Source organism: Styela clava, chromosome 6 (assembly GCF_964204865.1).
Source record: "Styela clava chromosome 6, kaStyClav1.hap1.2, whole genome shotgun sequence".
In the NCBI taxonomy this organism is placed as follows: domain Eukaryota; kingdom Metazoa; phylum Chordata; class Ascidiacea; order Stolidobranchia; family Styelidae; genus Styela; species Styela clava.
In genome coordinates this window covers 7570438-7590557 of record NC_135255.1, presented here as the reverse complement: position 1 = coordinate 7590557, position 20120 = coordinate 7570438, and the positions used below count along the sequence as shown (strand labels likewise).

Sequence of the window (20120 nt, the reverse complement as noted above, 5' to 3'; positions counted from 1 at the left end):
CAGAATATCTTACCCGATATATTCACAAAAATAACTACTTCATAAAACCAAAGTCGAATAATATGGAATAATAAAATTCTACTACAGCACAAATTTTAAATATTGGCAAATGGCGTGTTTGCACAAGAGTGACAAGACATCATACCTCAAGAACATCTAAATTAACATAATGCGTTCGAATATTCTTGCCTCTGTGTCTTATCATAGATTGACTGTCATAGTTTCTCATCAAACATTAGGTGACAAATAATTATTTTGCATCATACTTCAGAATTTTTAGTTGAATTCAAACAATGAATCGATGAACTTTTTTACTTGAAGAATAAACCACTGTGTGTTTCATTTTGTTTATATTTTTCTCTTTTTACTTTCACTATTAATGATTACATTTGTATCGAAGAAATCTAATAGAAATATTATTTTATGATTTTATATGATGATTTAGAAACTATTGGCAGTTTGCGTTTACATGCTACTTTTCTAAGAAAAGGGTTTTGAGTAATTACTATTGTTTTACACAATTAAAGAAAATAATCGGAAATAATTAAACTTGAAATTTAAGAATACATATTACCTTACAAGTGCCTCATAAAAAGGTGCTTTGTTTATAGCACTTGCAAACAACGTAGTGTTTCCTATTTTTGTTACATTTATCTGTTATTTTCTACATTTTACGTTTCATCTTTTTTAATATTTATTATTTATTATATTTTTAAAAGAATTTGTCACAAAATAAATCGAAAAATACAGAAAATATTTGAGTAAACGTCAGTTTTACGCAAATTAGACAGAACTATAACATTTATTAAATAAGTTGGGGTTAAAGTTGTATATACAGTATAGCCAGGGAGCCACCGACAGAAATTTAGCTGTGTGAAAATAGAAATACCATTGAACGTCGTCTACTTGTATTCAGTCATGGTCTTATCGCTCAATATCCAGATAACACTAACATAATCGCAAACTATGATGTTACATGTGTTTGTAACTGTTCCCGTCTTATTTTCATTGAACATGAAACCACTCCCCGTCCTGAGCAAGATGACATGTGGCTAATACACGGAACCTAACTATGCTGGCCTTGCCGTACAAAATGTGGCTTCTAGTCCCCATGTCTACCCCTTCGAGAAGAATGTAATAAATTGCGTAAATCAGCCCGAACTGCATAGATTACGATTCTCTATGCATAGTAAAGCCATTTGTATATGAGTAGCTGCTTTGTATATCCATGTACAGGGTTTAAATGTGTGATAAATAGAATAAATAATATTAACTATAGTGGATGTTTGAAGGCATCGGAATTTTGAATAAAAAAATCTAGGAAGGGTTGGCGGTTCTTTATTTGATAAAATTTACTCTTATTCGCACGATTAGCTTAAACGATCCGGATTATATTTATTGCCATGATTGCTTAGTAAATCCAGACCAAGCCAAGGGAGATTACGTTAATCTTTGAATGGTTGCTAGAGCTGGACACAGGATATCGTATATCAGAATATAATGGTCATTTTTGTTCAAACCAAACCCATCACCCACCCACTACGAAATGGAGTAAACTAATCTGAACCAGGAGGAAAACGTAAGAAAAATGAAACTGTGTTACTATTTTAGTTTTATCAACCTTTTATTACTTTGATAAAACAATATTAATTTGCACAAGCTATTGTCTAAACATGTATATACAAAACACTGCAGGTGGTTGTTTCTAACAGAAAACTCGAATCTCTGTTATCCGGATCTATGGGGTTTTTGCAACAAGACAATTTCGCGCCTTGACCACACCAATTAGACATTAACAAATGTTGCAGAAAAACACACCGGGAATATTACCACATGAGTAATTTAGTTTTATGCGAATTACAAAGCAGTTTTAATTCCACCGAGCTGGCTCTTATATGTGCTTAGCAACTCACCCTTAACACCAATGGAAATCATTAGAATTGAACTTACCTACTACATATTTACAACAAAAATAAGAATTTTACGAGTTTCAGCCGAAATTCTGAAAAAAGATTTTTCAAGTTGGTAATGACCATTTTCAACGAGTCATGCTTTTTCATCATAAATTCATATATTCGGAACATTTCATTTATTAAAATGTATATGTTCGCAAGATATCTGTGTAACAAAATACCTGTTCAGCCATTGTTTGTTGAAGAATGTGGTGTAACGCCTATAATTGACGGGTTGAATGTCAAGTTTTGGGGTTAATCTTGACGCAAATGTTCTTGCACAAAAGCATTTAACGACAAGGAGAAAATACTACAAATTACCGACTAACCTTTACAAAATCATGATAAGACATTTATAATTTTCTTACGATTTCAAACAAATTTTATGATACCCGACTTATATATATATATAAAATACGTTAAATAAAATTTTAAAATAAGATTGGAAATAAAAAACATATGGTTCTTCAAAATATGGTATGTAAATATATATATATATATATATACAATAGTACTAAATAACTCTGAAACAATCGATTGCTTTTCACTTTCTTTTCATTATTAGTTCTTCAAATACTATTCCTCACGTTTTACGACTCATCATCGACCGTTTTTTATGGTTATTATCAATAAATAAGGGTAGCAGTATTGCAGCTTTCATATTAAAATCTAACAGCAAAAGAGTATGATGTTCACAGCCTTAGAATTATATGTGAATATTCTACTGTTTGTGGGACAGTTTCATTTGTTCAGTTTAGTTTCACGTAGTTTCTTCAAGCATATTGAACCAAATGCACTTATCTAGCTTGACGAAGAAGAAGCCTTATTACATGTACACATATGTAGCTTTGCAAATACATGACTAATCGTTATCTCATCTATGCAGTTGTGACGTCATGCGACGGTAAAAACAAGTTGTTTGAGCTTCATTCGCATGTTATTTATCTGTCGAATCAATTACTGAGGCGAATGATGTAAATCATAAAGATATTTTCGAGTTATTACCCAATGAAATTGTGTAATAAAACGAAAGATAACAGCTTGTGTTCAGTACGCAGCGATATCCATGTTCACAATGCGCACGTAGTAAACAAAACAACTTCTCAGTAATGATATGAAATGCCTAGTGAAGTATCGCGACGAGGCCTCTACAATCTCAGCTTGAGAACTTTTTCAAGCATCAGTAACGAAGGGGAAGCGAGCGAATTGTATATAATTTTTGAAAAAAAAAACAGAGTTACCAGGTTTTGACGATAATATATTTTTGAAAGTATTCTTTGCATTTCGACTATAGAGGTGAACGAATGTATCGGTAATAATGTAAACCCTAAAAATCGAACCATGGTGGAGAGGAAAATCAAGGCACGTCGAGAGATTTGTGTCGGCAGCATCGCTCCAAGTAATAGAAAAATTGTACCAGGAAACCGCCTTTGGCACAGAAGTTTTGTCGTACCTACTCTAATTATAATCTACTCGCCTTCTTTAAAAACTGATAGCATGGTATAGGCTAGTTCAGAGACAATTTCGTACTTTTGGAAGTTTGAATATATGCACATACAAGGTCATCGCTTTAACATTCCAGTCTTGTATTATTTTAGATCGTTCCGTTTTGGTACTGATCGATGTATTTTAGCACATAGGTTATGTTAATGTTCGCTGTGGTAGACCTAAATGAACATTTCAAAACAATGTAATTTGTTGCTAACAACATTCAAACATGGCGCCAATGCCAATGTTAGTACACGACACTATTTTGTGTATCTAGTGAGGGAAAACACTTGTCGGGGTAGTTACGCCCATGTCGTTAACATGCTTTTAGCGAGTACCTATTTTTTTTTTCAAAAATACCTGATGTATTTTCAAAACTTTGCGAGTTTTCTAGGAAACAAATTATAGAACACTGTGAAGCCCTTGTGGTATTTTTCTACACCAAGTAATTTGAACAGTTATTCTCGGGCGCATACAACAATGCAAGTTTTTCGCAAGTATCGCCAAAACTAATGTTTCATTTCCTTCCAACGACAGGAGCAAAGTTTTCCCATACCTTCACAGTAATTTGATGCCATAATACAGTGAAGCAATTTTGAGTAAACTACGTGCCTAATGCAGGTAAGTGCAAACATGTTCACGACGATAAGAATGCAATTAAGGAAATGCCACTCGTGTTTCCATTTTCAAATTACAAATCAAATATATCAGCTAAAAATCAATCTTACAGAGGTAATCTCTTTTCGTGCACCGTCGTAAATTTTCAGGTCTGAGAAGAACAACAAATGTTAGTTGCATAAAATAGCACTCCAATTTTCAACGAGGAAATATTCAAGATCGTAAATCAGCATTCAGGGGACCTAAAAGAAGGGTGTAGTTGATGCCATATCCATTAGTAAGTTGTATTTTGAAATTACATTTCACTTTCGTTCCAAGGGTCATTCTACCTAAGACCAATTTGTCTCCGTCGTGTTATTGAGCAAATATTGAGTTTCGGAAAATAGAGTTGCATACCCAAACACGCCCTGCAATATTGACAGGTTTGCAAAAGTCGATTGACAACATAGTTTAAAGTATTGGCCATATTAGAATCTGGGATAGATTTGCAAACATGGTACGCTAGTGAAAGCATTGAACTTTTTTTTCTAAACGATATTATACTTGATTGATCTCTGTGAGTGCCCCCACATTCTTGCTCCCGATGAGCCATAAGGATTTACTAAACCTCTCTGAAGGTTACTAATGGGGAAATTTGTTTGGGTTAATGCGACACTTGAGACCTAACTACTGATACAGTCTGGGTGCGTTACCCAAATAAAAATGTTAGGAATTTGCAAGATACATAGATTAAACCGAATTACACTCGACTAACGACAAATTCGAGTATATTATGTCGTTCGGTATGTCGTGATATTAATAGTTTGAAGTAAACACAGCGACAAAATTGTTTTGCCTAGTGCTGATAAAGATATTACTTATTAAGGTGATTTAATTGTTGTACGATTGTACAATGTAAAATATCAAATGCTTATTTTCAAAGAAAAGCACACAGATAAGAAATTTCATCAGGTCCTTTACAGGTTCCGTGTTATCGCTAATCGCTCTCCAGCGTATAATTTTGAACTGAAGCGCGACATGAAATGATGCTGTATTTTAAGAAATGTGGGAATATGGTCCGGAGAAATAAGACTTTGAAAAATGAGGATTTAATCCCATCTACTCAAAATATCACAGTGAAGTAGTTTGCACTCGCGCTCTCAGTATCTGATAGAATTCCATTTGTCCACTGCAACAAAAACGAGACTTAACATTTACGCAGTGTTCGAACGGCTTTGGCAATTTCATGGTTCGTTGAACTCAAATAGGCTATTAGCACTGGCCAATAACGTAGTACAAACAATGTTAAACTCGTTTAAACATAAGTGCCAAAAACTTGAACTTAGCGATTTTACACTGCTCTCAATTATTAAACAGAACTTTACTTTACCTTTGCTTTACTGAAGTTACTTGGCAAATGAACCCCGTGGCACTACTTGGAGGGGAAACTTTTATTTTCAATTCCATGTATCGCTTAGACTGTCCAAATATCCAACAACAACAAATATTGCCGACGTAATGATACTAGTGATTATTTGTTTGTTCTTGTTCAACCAAATAAATCCGACTTTCAGTCCCATCGATTTTTAATTAATTATATCTTGGAAACCCACTAGCGCACCCTATAAGAACAAGATGACTTTGTAGCGATATTTCCGAGCTTAGATGTTGGTGACATGATTACTTGCGAGTTGACATAGGTAAAAATAAATGCCGAAATTGATATTGTGAGAGTTCGGCAATCACGCCTACCCATGTTGCCCCAATAAAAGGCATGGCGCCAAATGCACTTCCCACTATTGTGGCGGCGCCTGATAATTAGGTTTATGGCTCTCAAGTTGTATGGAGTGATATCTCCTACCTAATCTGACTTGAAGGGCAAAAAATGAATTTCCACTCTAGATAAAATCGTCTGGACAGAATTGGCACAGAACTACGAAACAACCATTAGACGAACTCCCGGAAATTTGCAAGACAGCGAAAAGTGCAACCATTGAATGAATCATTAATCGAATGAAAACTGTAAGTGTTCAATGATGTGTGATAACTACGAAATAATAATTGGGGATACAATTCTGGGCGCTCCAGAAGTGTGTGTACCAATATAAAGGTAACTAATTTTGTTCGCTTATTTTACAGCAAGTTGTGTAAAGGGATTGAAATGAATTACCCAATTATGAATATGCAGTGAAAGTATATCAAAGACAAACTGAATTCAAATTTCATAGTATGTTTAAAATTGGTTACGTCCAATATTTATATTATGGTAATCAACAGAATAGGTATAATGCGATCGACACCACTGTGTTCATCAGCAACGTTCATATTAAAATAGTTGAATGGCTGACCGACCCACCTCTCTTATATGCAATTTCTTTTGATTAGCAATTCGGTCGTCATTAAAAATATCAAATTGTTCTAAATGACTTCAATTTTCAACCCATCTATCTAGTTTAATTAGTTATCATCCATATAAGTTCACTTTAAAATTACAGATATATAAATGCAGAAAGCAATCCAAACCTATGAGTATAAATAGCTTTATTTTCAATTATACAGATCGAAAATAAAATCTTTATTTTGCAGTGTTTAAAGTGCTTTTAACGCGAAAGTAGCCTCTCCCTGAAGGCTCATAAATTACTACTGAATTCAACTACATATTCACGAAATTTACACAAGTGTACTTATGTCGTGCGAAGTAGATATAATTTGAATTAAACACTCTATCAATGGCTATTTTCAGTTCGGTAATAGACATAACGTCTGGTACGGCGAAGCAATCAAAGTGATATGATAATTAACTTAAAACCGCAAAAATAATTTACTCAATTGGCCTGATGAAGAAAATGGAAGAAATGGTAATGGCTTTTGAAATGCAATTTTATATGAACCTGCAATATTTCACTATGTATTATTTCTACTCAATATTTATGATCTGTGATATTACCGAATAGAAAAAGTGAAAAAAGTTCATATCATTATTATTATTATATTATCATTAGCGGAACAATCAGACTTCATCTGAGCACCTAGTTTGCTGAAAGCATCGATGGCAATTGTGACGAATGCTGTTTAGCGTGATGGAATAAAATGTTCTTGTATATATTTAAACAATATATACCGCAAAATTGTCGAATCACATCCGATTCCGGCGAAATTAAAAAATAATAAAAACAATTGCTTTCTAGCACGTTCAATGTTCACGCACGTACGTAAAATTGATATCGATGGTCCATTGCTTTCTGAGAAACCCAGAACAGTACTTAGCAAAACGATTAATACGTACGTACACTTCTGACTTCTAACTTTGTCATCTCACTTCAGGTATATTTTTGGGCTTTGACTTTACCAACTCACTGGCGATACCTAGCGGCTCCATATGCACTATTGAGCAATCGCTGTTATTTTACATTAGCATGTGTATTAAATATCATTTTTTAATTGAATGCCACATTTCGCTGATTCTAGACTTGATTGATAATATAAAATGGCAAACGGAAAATCTATATTAACTGTAAATTTAATAATTGATCCCCGGTAAGCAAACTTCGGATGCCCATATTTAAGCGTGATCGTACAATGCTCGTACACTATGAATGGATATTTTATGCAACAAAATAAGCACAGAGTAATACAGTCTATATTTACAAAATGTATAAATTTTTACGTATTGTTAAATATTTGTTTTATTATTCAAAAAAAAAATTTTTTTACAGGGGCTCTAAGAAGCAAATATATATGAAGTTTTCTATCAAATGTTCATCAGAATTTTAAGTGAGGTTATGCTATGATATAATTTGTATAGATTTTCTCTTCTTCGTTTGGTTAATATCAAACCTATCCTATTCTATAATATAAGCACAAAATTAAGCAGTTATGTTTTATCAAGATCAGTGTACACCAACATTCAGGCCGGCAGTCAGTAACGTTAAATTAGAGTATTTAGAAATCACAAAGCCAATCTAATCTGAATTATCCAATAAATAGATAACCAAGGTTTTTATACAGAAATTATTCGTGCATTTCACTATGAACCACGCCCTGCAGAAGCATCCATCGATATCTTACGATTTGTAGGAAGACGACCGTAGAACAAATTGTTCATTTAAAAAAAGGAAGAAATAGAATATAATTATGCATTTAATTATAAGATAAAATAGCTATATTTTTGTGATGATACATTCACTGGCGAAAATAAATAAAATCTGAGTAAATAGGCTTTACATATACATTTCATTATTTAATTTAAGAACCATAGTATAAAAATTACCTTGTTTCAATCCTAATCCAACCATTATCTCCTGGCATTTCTCAAATTGTGATAGTGCAGTTGGTTTAATAGAAAATTCTTCGGTGTATAATTCATTCTTTTCTCGCTGTTGTCCATATTCTGGAACCTAAACTACATATGCAACTACAACAATCCTAAAAACCATAAAATACTGTATATGAAAATAAGTAACATCTTGGTTTATTTGTTTCAGAGAATTTTAAGTGATATTGGCATATGGGCAAAAACTTTTTAGATTCTGTAGAAAAACATTTAAAGAAACAAAACATTACCTAACCGTGGTTCTCAAACTGGGCGTCGCGACGCTCAAGTGCGTCGTTTCAATTTTGCTAGGGCGTCGCAAAACTTTTCGGTATTCTCGTTTTAATCATACTTGAGAACTGGAAATGGCAATATAATAATTATTGTAACGATCGATCTTATCTAGATGGAACCTTACAAACGTTACGGATCATTCAATACTGTTCCAATTATGATATCACACAGGCTGGATCAGATCGAGCCATGAATGTAGTTCATTTCTAATTTCATGAACATGGACAACATCAAGCGTTTTCAGCGACGTTCAGCAAGCACTTCGTCTGCGCGTTGACCTAAACAGATATTCAGTATTGACACCGCGGCAGTTCTCTTCAGGCAAAATTTGAATAAAACTCATTGTAAAAGAGGTTTCTTATTGAAAGATATTCAGACGTTTTTGGCGGGGAGTCGCAGCTTGGCCTACTATATTAACGTTAACGTTACCTTTAAATGAAGCGGAATGACCCAGTGGGTTGGAGGCTCAGAAGTTTTGTATGTTCATCAACTATTTAAAATGGCGATTTGGCAAACATACCGATACTTCTAATCCCTATAGTCCACGAATGAGTGACTGTATACGCAGATAAGTTATCAATAAGCACATATTTGCATTTTGTGTCCGTTTTTATTTTCAAAATAAGAAGCAATAAAAGTTAGGGTAAAATTTCTACTCCCGTACTCAACAAGAAGTGGTACACAGGACAGCGAGGCGTGATAATCCGTCATCATCCATCAAAACTCTCCAAGCTAATGATGGAAAGTTTGTCATCGTTATCTCGTTTGGCTTTTAAAGCTTGCACTGTTAGCACAGTTGTTGTTCATGGGTCTGTAGTAGGAACAGGTTTCGGGAAATCTAGTTCGGGAGCTTCAAAGGTGATGACTATATCCTTATGAACTTTTTTGGCCTGGAGTGGCATCTTAGCAGGTGTAGGAGGTCTTAACCTGGTCTCATCACGTAAATTTACGCCGCTGTTTCCGAAGTAATCTTTGAGAGACACGTTTCTCAAAAACAGGCCTATTTTTGGGTGGGGCCTCCTTCTCGAAGTTTGAGGCCTGGTTTTATTTTCGTTTATGGTACCTATTGCTGGAAGAGGATTGTCTATTGGGGTAAACATTGTACTTTCGAGTTGCACTCGTGACATTGATGGCAATTCCGGTATTTTAACAATTACATGGTTGTTCTCTGAACTAGGAATATTGTTAGGACTTATGGTCTCATTGCTGCTGCTATTGCCGTTCTTGACTCCATCCTCAAAAAAAACTAAACTGATATTTGAATCCGTTGAACTTTCGTTTACTTTGAGGCAAATTGGTTGAACTCGATTTTTTCTATATGATTCACAGCATCCACGAAAAAGATACGGAAGCTTGGCATTTCTACGCCAAACCATCCATGCTATATGGAGCAGAAGTAAAACGAAAGTGAAGGTTAATAGCAATAAACCATGGATAATTAGCCATGACTGAATGGCCTCATCGCATCCTCTGTTAAAAGTTTTATTGAAATTGATCAATTCACCATTTTCAACTACGAATGGTATTGAGGTATCTAGCACAGGACTTTTCGTAGTTTCCAAAATAGCAAATGTTGCAGCATCAGTAAAGATGGTCTCAGAAGGTAAAGTAGGCCTACAATCCGATCTATCAATGCAACAGGATTGCGGAGTCCAATCGCGAACAATACCAGTATCGTTGTCGACCTGGATCCAATCTTTGCGAGAGTCATGGCCGCAGCATTGAAATGTACTCTAAAATAAAGGTATTTTAATTTGAGTCATATAACAACATTTATTTTTGTATAAAATGGTGTTGTTGTTGTTAATATGTGTTATGTTGCTTATAACATCTGTGGTCTTGCGCCATTAATCCATTCGAATACAAAATTCTATGCTAACATATTACACAATATTTACAAATAAATGGATATACAAACAAACTAATTATAATAGGTTTTAATCTTAAATATTTCTGCCCACAAAAAAAAAATTTATTAACAGTTTCAATCATGTCAATGTTACTGAGCTCTTCTTCCAAAGTCAGTTCCAATTAAGTTTTCCGGCTTCGGTGATGATTATATTGTTGACATTGTAGTAGGTAGTCTCAGATACAGAACACTGTTGTCGGGATGACAACCAATTTTGTATAAATGAGCATTTGGGGCGCAAAGACTGGTTTTCAGGCGGAATAAAAGAATTTGATATTTATGTGTAAAATTGTCGTGTTCGTTAGTCGCGACATCGTTGTGGGGAAAAATCGTTTATACTGGCTTGCTGAATCGTTATTAATATAATCCGTATTCCAATGTATGATGTTTATCGTAAAATTGTATTCACAATCGAAACCGTTACAGAAGGTATAGATTTAAACGTTGAGCATGGAAATATCTAACCAGTCAATCTAACCGCATGCAGTGCACAGTCGCGATGTTCCTAATGGTGATTTTCCAACATTTCTTGTATTTACAACTTTCACATATTTTGAAACCAACCTGATATACATTCATAATATTTCGATCCAATGTCTCCTCAACCCCGGGTATTGCGGATGACATCAGAGACGACATGTGGCTTCTTAGTGGTGAATCCACAAAGTATAACATTCCGCCTATGGCAAGGCATATTACTATAGCGATTCTCAAAATATGGATAAAACACACTGATGCGTTCAGTTCTTTGTCAGGAAAATCATCGATACTGCTCCTTTGACGATGAACGCAAATCGCCCCATACAATCCGATGACCTGGTTTGTAAACCAGGGTTTTAGGTTATAAGTGAAAAATCGTTAATAAACCACAATATAAATTACTGATATTTACCAAGATTATCTCCAATATAATTTCGAAAGCAACAAGGAATTTCGACGAAACGTCGCCGAAACTAGTACCAACAGTGGGCAGGTACGCAACGATATCAGCACGCTTGATTATTCCAGAGAATTCTCCACGATCAAACACGCCAGACTCTGCGAGATGAGCAAGAATTCCCCAAATCAGCAAGATGCATCCAAACAGAATGCAGACAAACAAATTCAAAGCATACCAATAGAAAGAAATCTGCAATAAAAATACACGCAACTTATTTAACTTATGAACTTGGTTATTTCTACCTTTATCCGATATAAACATACCTTCTCTGATCTTGTCCTCGTGATTACAAATCGCTTAGAAGGTATGTTGATCGAATGATCCATATTATAACCGATAATCTGGGAAGATTCAGGCTAAATAATAGTTTATCTTAATTTCAATTCTTCTTATAAAATAGCAAATTTTGTAAATATTGTGACGTCACAAAACAATTAAATTGTCCTATTGACACACAATATGTTGCAGCGTTACCGCTAATTAGAAATGTTTCGGAGATATATTTACGCGAACATAACTGGAAAAGAGGCCAATTGACAAATCTACACACGAAACCGAATTGAAAAAAAATTCTATCTTGGGAGCGAATTGGAGAACGAAAATATAGCATCCATCCATACAAAAAATTAGAACTTGCGCAGAAAAGAAATAAAAGTGTTCTGTTGCAAATTTAACAGTTCTACTTCGTGTCCTAAAAGAGTTGCCGCGACCTTGTTCTACTTGTTCTTAGAGGATTCTACTTGAAAAACCATACTGTTCCAGAAAAAAGTATGGATCTTTTGTACAAAGCAACCGCCACAAAACACTCCTGCCAACGCTTAAAAAAATTAGCAATGCAGATTGCGCTGGAAATTCCAGATTTTGAAAAAAATCTTCAACCCAACTGGATAATTACTAATTTGTTATTCAAAACATGGCGGGGGTGTTTTGTCAAATCGCACATTTTTGCAATAGGGGTGGCGGCTGCGCACAAAAGATCCGAAAGTACTGTGTAGACGTGGGGTCACCAAAGGCTCGCGGGTCAGATCGGGCCCGCAATGACACGAAAAAATGGCGAATTTCTTTCCAAGTGATGTTTTCCCGATCATCGACTTCCTTGTTCATTTCGTAACATTGGCCATGCCCAATCAGCAAGATGCAGAAAGTGACGTAAAAATATACTCTTTCGAATCCGCTCAGACACATTTTTCACTTGGACAGATTTTCAGTTGTGGTTTCAAACAATACCTCGTTTTTGCGATTTTGAATGCTATTCGTTTTTGGTCGTCATTCCGAAATTTAAGTTCGAATCAAATAAGTCAATCATCAGTTTGCCTTCTTCGGAGTTGTAGTTTAATTGTATTAATCAAAAATTGGATTGAAAGGATGCACTCGTACAATCGTGGCCCGTGCTTTCGGCGAAACTGTTGCTGTGTACGTTTCACATGCTAAAATAAACGTCGACCGTGCATTTTACGCTAATAGTACAAATCACGTTAACTTTTGTACTGCTTTTATGCGGGTATTCAGGACAGCAATTGTTTTGTTAACGGCTAACCTCAGGATAGTTGACTAGAAATCTTGTATATATATTTGTTTTGCTATGATGTTCTTGATCTATATTCTGCAATATAGAATTTAATATTCAAGACTTCAGAAATGTAGAATTTATGCAGCCAAACACTTGAAAAACTATGTCAGATAAGCGTCATATTATCGAATATCAGTAAAGAAATAGTGCAATGGGAAAAAACATGTACGGCGTAACTTTCAGTTATATGCAATCAAATAATTTTATTGTAGAATATATATTTCAAAACATTTCGTCACGCCAACCGCAGTCCGAAACTTTTTGTCTCTGGCCGAGCTCAGATACCAATTGGCACTCATGTAAAGTGGTAAGAGGCACGCGATGGAGCAGATAATATGAGTATCCATCCCCCAGCTGTCATTTAAGTGGGTTCCGGTGTTTTTATTGAAGATGCTACCGATCTTTTTGTATTAAAGATTTACTGGCATCACCGATTTAAGGATGTCCAGTGATGGATATAAATAAACCAGCTGAAAGCAACACGCAATATTACAAAACGAAAACTCACTTCTAACACGCGGTTTGAATAAATGAAAAAGCTGAAACTAGTATTCTTTAGAACAGCATACAAATTCTATGAAATGAAATCATACACAAAAGCTCGTCAAAAAACTATAGCTCAATAAACAAGTGGAATTTGATACATGTGCGCAAAAATGTGCGCGTTACTACGTACAACCGAAGCACGCAGGAAAATGTATGTGATGCACTAGTGATCAAAATGTTTTTGACTCAACTATGTTGGCATAACAGGTGCACATCTCGGTTTCGCATACGCATACCTTCCATCTCAACAAGTATATAGTAATTTGCCAAAGTCGATGCTGCACCTGAAAGGTTCCGGTTCTTCCAAAATAAAACACGTTACACATCGTTAGATACGAGCGGATGGTTTTACATGGCCGTTCGGAGTAAAAGACGAGGTCGAATATTCCAATCCATTTCAACTAATAAAATATATCCCAAGTCCCAAAACTTTAAGCAGGAAAACGAAATGCCCGCAGCAACACAAATGTAGTTTGAAGATCGCAAAAGAAAGCGGCTAGATGCTGACGATGGATCTTGGCTTATATTAGTGAAATAACCTACCATTTATTCTACCAAAATTGAATTTACAACATTGTAAGAAGATTCGATGTTACTATGTATTCAAAACTAACCCATGTAGTTATGAAATAATTGTTTTTAACAGAAAGGTGCTCCCGGAGTATTCGTACCAAGATGGCGCACAACCTTAAATTGTATGGGTACCAGGTTATGGTTCAGGATGTGCGTCATCTTGATACGAATACTTAAAATCCACTGAAAAAAATTGCTCAACATTGTATACTACACACTAGAGATGTATCGGTATCGGCAATATCGGCCATTTTTTCGGTATCGGCCATGTATCGGTATCGATCAGATGCCGATATTTCCAATATATTTTTCTTTTTGATATCGTCCAGGATGTTTTAAAATTTAAAAGATAAGTTGGAATCCTAATTTTTAATTTATTTCTGGAGAGATCGTGAGCTATGAGCCATACATGTCCCCACCCCCGCGAGGGAATAGGATTCACCTGATTTTAGCTATTTACCAGCCAAACTAGCTCAACTAAGTTGGCTCTTTTCGCTGCCAAATTTTTATATTGACATTTTCGATATTACATAGTAATTATGAAAAAATATGTCAACACAGCACATAACAGAAAGCAACTAGGCGCCCAGTTTTAAATCATACAGTGGAATTGGAGTCCTTTTTTAACAGCACATGCACTTTTGGCACGGCTATAAATTGTGACTGTTTGTCTTCAAGTACGAGTGTCATTTAGTCCGTCGACATCGATAAACTAAATTCCGACACAATTATCCCTTTACGCAGGTTTGAATTTTAATTTTGTTTAACTACACAATTTCTTCATAGATATATATATTGACATGACCGCTTAGACCAGGGGTCACCAACCCGTTGCCCGCGGGCACCAAGTCGCCGGTGAAGACCACATAAGTCGCCCGCATGTCTGTTCCAAAATAAACATAACTAGAGCTGCGTGCAGCTTTAACAGGCTTCCCGCGTAAAAAAAACTGAAGACGCGTTTTGTTCACTGGAGCGTGAAAGCGTGGTCAGTCATGCATAAAATTTGCAGTTTACGATGGGGGACTTATTATCTGCATGTGATGTAAATTTCAAGTCTCTAAGTAGTGTCGTTCTCGAGAAGAAGATGAAAATGTGAAATCCTATATTGCTCACTGGAGAGTATCGCCGAGGTCACTCATGCGTATCCTTGACATGTCGTATCCGGAACATGTCCATTAATCATTGTTATGAATTTCAACCCAATAGCAAGTATCAATTTTAAGAAATCGCAAAAAAACTGAAAACGCGTTTTGCTCACTGGAGCGTGAAAGCGTGGTCAGTCATGCATAAAATTTGCAAACTATGATGGGGGACTTATTGTCTGCATGTGATGTAAATTTCAAGTCTCTAAGTATTGTCGTTCTCGAGAAGAAGATGAAAATGTAAAATCCTATATTGCTCACTGGAGCGTATCGCCGAGATCACTCATGCGTATCCTTGACATATTGTATCCGGAACATGTCCATTAATCATTGTTATGAATTTCAACCCAATACCATGTATCAATTTTGAGGAATCGCAAAAAACTGAATACGCGTTTTGCTCACTTGAGCGTGAAAGCGTGGTCAGTCATGCATAAAATTTGCATTTTATTGCTAGCTGAGAACTTCTGCACATTTGAGGTGAATTTCAAGTTTGTAGGACCAATTTGAAAAAAAAATAATAATAATAAATAATAACTAGAGCTGCGTGCAGCTTTAACAGGCTTCCCGCGTAAAAAAAACTGAAGACGCGTTTTGCTCACTGGAGCGTGAAAGCGTGGTCAGTCATGCATAAAATTCGCAATTTATGATGGGGGACTTGTTATCTGCATGTGATGTAAATTTCAAGTCTCTAAGTAGTGTCGTTCTCAAGAAGAAGTTGAAAATGTAAAATCCTATATTGCTCACGGGAGCGTATCGCCGAGGTCACTCATGCGTGTCCTTGACATATCGTATCCGGAACATGTCCATTAATCATTGTTATGAATTTCAACCCAATAGCATGTATCAATTTTGAGAAATCGCAAAAAAACTGAAAACGCGTTTTGTTCACTGGAGCGTGAAAGCGTGGTCACTCATGCATAAAATTTGCAATTTATGCTGGGGGACTTATTATCTGCATGTGATGTAAATTTCAAGTCTCTCAGTAGTGTCGTTCTCGAGAAGAAGATGAAAATGTAAAATCCTATATTGATCACTGGAGCGTATCGCCGAGGTCACTCATGCGTATCCTTGACATATCGTATCCGGAACATGTCCATTAATCATTGTTATGAATTTCAACCCAATAGCATGTATCAATTTTGAGAAATCGCAAAAAAACTGAAAACGCGTTTTGCTCACTGGAGCGTGAAAGCATGGTCAGTCATGCATAAAATTTGCATTTTATTGCTAGCTGAGAACTTCTGCACATTTGAGGTGAATTTCAAGGTTGTAGGACCAATTTGAAAAAAAAATAATAATAATAATAATAATAATAAAACACAGGAATACAATAGGTTCCCTGCTGACAAGCAGCGGGAAGCCTAATAATAAAACACAGGAATACAATAGGTTCCCTGCTGACAAGCAGCGGGAAGCCTAATAACGGCGCTTATACGTAAGCTACATCAATTCATTTTTGTCCTACTATTCTTGTATAAATCGCACTTATGTCTGTATGTGGGAACTGACACTATGTTAATTAGGCTTCCCGCTGCTTGTCAGCAGGGAACCTATTGTATTCCTGTGTTTTTAGGCTTCCCGCTGCTTGTCAGCAGGAAACCTATTGTATTCCTGTGTTTTATTATTATTATTATTTTTTTTTTCAAATTGGTCCTACAAACTTGAAATTCACCTCAAATGTGCAGAAGTTCTCAGCTAGCAATAAAATGCAAATTTTATGCATGACTGTCCATGCTTTCACGCTCCAGTGAGCAAAACGCGTTTTCAGTTTTTTTGCGATTTCTCAAAATTGATACATGCTATTGGGTTGAAATTCATAACAATGATTAATGGACATGTTCCGGATACGATATGTCAAAGATACGCATGAGTGGCCTCGGGCGATACGCTCCAGTGATCAATATAGGATTTTACATTTTCATCTTCTTCTCGAGAACGACACTACTTAGAGACTTGAAATTTACATCACATGCAGATAATAAGTCCCCCATCATAAATTGCAAATTTTATGCATGAGTGACCACGCTTTCACGCTCCAGTGAACAAAACGCGTTTTCAGTTTTTTTGCGATTTCTCAAAATTAATACATGCTATTGGGTTGAAATTTATAACAATGATTAATGGACATGTTCCGGATACGATATGTCAAGGACACGCATGAGTGACCTCGGCGAGACGCTCCAGTAAGCAATATAGGATTTTACATTTTCATCTTCTTCTCGAGAACGACACTACTTGGAGACTTGAAATTTACATCACATGCAGATAATAAGTCCCCCATCATAAATTGCGAATTTTATGCATGACTGACCACGCTTTCACGCTCCAGTGAGCAAAACGCGTCTTCAGTTTTTTTTTACGCGGGAAGCCTGTTAAAGCTGCACGCAGCTCTAGTTATTATTTATTATTATTATTAGGCTTCCCGCTGCTTGTCAGCAGGGAACCTATTGTATTCCTGTGTTTTATTATTATTATTTATTTATTATTATTATTTTTTTTTTCAAATTGGTCCTACAAACTTGAAATTCACCTCAAATGTGCAGAAGTTCACAGCTAGCAATAAAATGCAAATTTTGTGCATGACTGACCACGCTTTCACGCTCCAGTGAGTAAAACGCGTTTTCAGTTTTTTTGCAATTTCTTAAAATTGATACATGGTATTGGGTTGAAATTCATAACAATGATTAATGGACATGTTCCGGATACAATATGTCAAGGATACGCATGAGTGACCTCGGCGATACGCTCCAGTGAGCAATATAGGATTTTACATTTTCATCTTCTTCTCGAGAACGACACTACTTAGAGACTTGAAATTTACATCACATGCAGATAATAAGTCCCCCATCATAGTTCGCAAATTTTATGCATGACTGACCATGCTTTCATGCTCCAGTGAGCAAAACGCGTCTTCAGTTTTTTTGCGATTCCTTAAAATTGATACATGCTATTGGGTTGAAATTCATAACAATGATTAATGGACATGTTCCGGATACGATATGTCAAGGATACGCATGAGTGACCACGGCGATACGCTCCAGTGAGCAATATAGGATTTTACATTTTCCTCTTCTTCTCGAGAACGACACTACTTAGAGACTTGAAATTTACATCACATGCAGATAATAAGTCCCCCATCTTAAATTGCAAATTTTATGCATGACTGACCACGCTTTCACGCTCCAGTGAGCAAAACGCGTCTTCAGTTTTTTTTACGCGGGAAGCCTGTTAAAGCTGCACGCAGCTCTAGTTATTATTATTATTATTTTTTTTTTTTTTTTCAAATTGGTCCTACAAACTTGAAATTCACCTCAAATGTGCAGAAGTTCTCAGCTAGCAATAAAATGCAAATTTTATGCATGACTGACCATGCTTTCACGCTCCAGTGAGCAAAATGCGTTTTCAGATTTTTTGCGATTTCTCAAAAATGATACATGCTATTGGGTTGAAATTCATAACAATGATTAATGGACATGTTCCGGATACGATATGTCAAGGATACGCATGAGTGACGTCGGTGATACGCTCCAGTGATCAATATAGGATTTTACATTTTCATCTTCTTCTCGAGAACGACACTACTTAGAGACTTGAAATTTACATCACATGCAGATAATAAGTCCCCCATCATAAATTGCAAATTTTATGCATGACTGACCATGCTTTCACGCTCCAGTGAGCAAAACGCGTTTTCAGTTTTTTTGCAATTTCTCAAAATTGATACATGGTATTGGGTTGAAATTCATAACAATGATTAATGGACATGTTCCGGATACAATATGTCAAGGATACGCATGAGTGACCTCGGCGATACACTCCAGTGAGCAATATAGGATTTTACATTTTCATCTTCTCCTCGAGAACGACACTACTTAGAGACTTAAAATTTACATCACATGCAGATAATAAGTCCCCCATCATAATTTGCAAATTTTATGCATGACTGACCACGCTTTCACGCTCCAGTGAGCAAAACGCGTCTTCAGTTTTTTTGCGATTTCACAAAATTGATACATGGTATTGGGTTGAAATTCATAACAATGATAACGCGTCTTCAGTTTTTTTTACGCGGGAAGCCTGTTAAAGCTGCACGCAGCTCTAGTTATTATTGTAACGATCATCCTGATTAGTATTAGACCTCAGTAATGTGACGGGTCATTCAATACTCTCTCAATTATGACATCAAACAGATGTCACCTCCGACGAACCTGCGTTTTTTGTTGTCCGTTGATTTGTGGAGCAGCAATAATACAGATATATATATATTGATTTGGAAGAAAAATGACAGAAAAACGAAAGAAAACCCACCATTTTCACGATGAGTGGGGGATGGATTTCCCTTTACCACCTTACGTATGTCTAATTTGCGGGGCGATTATAAGTAACGACAAAGCGGAGAGATATTTCACATCTTGTCACTATCTATCAGCGCAGTAAAGGCAGAACAAGCTCGCCTTTTAAATCAAACAGCGATCCTATTTTACGAGACCAGTGTTTGGTTCGAGCTATCTTTGTGAATCAACATTTTTCAAAACAATCAGCTTGAAAATGGAAGTTCCTTGGATAGTGATTTATTTGCTACGTTGTGATAATCGTTTGATTTTCTGAAGTATTCTAAAGTTTATCAGTGTTTTTACCTGACTAAATACCAGTAATTACCAATTATTGAAGCTTAATCGAGCAATTTGACTTTTTTGGAAGTGTGAATTGAACTGGTAGCCCTCGGCTCAATCTGTACCCAGAAAGTAGCCCACGGCTCCGAAAAGGTTGGTGACCCCTGGCTTAGACTGTCTC

The 20120-nt window shown here is 35.9% G+C and overlaps 1 protein-coding gene across 1 annotated transcript; it reads right to left on the bottom strand.

Moving 5' to 3' along the window:
- Positions 1-9233: 9233 nt before the first annotated feature.
- Positions 9234-11847, bottom strand: LOC120331969 (uncharacterized). Its single transcript, XM_078114036.1, has 4 exons — positions 11756-11847; positions 11445-11681; positions 11117-11368; positions 9234-10376 (listed from the first exon to the last, which is right to left on the bottom strand). Exons 1-4 carry the CDS (start codon positions 11816-11818, stop codon positions 9447-9449), a joined length of 1482 nt encoding a protein of 493 aa, XP_077970162.1. The 5' UTR covers positions 11819-11847; the 3' UTR covers positions 9234-9446.
- Between the last annotated feature and the right edge of the window lie 8273 nt (positions 11848-20120).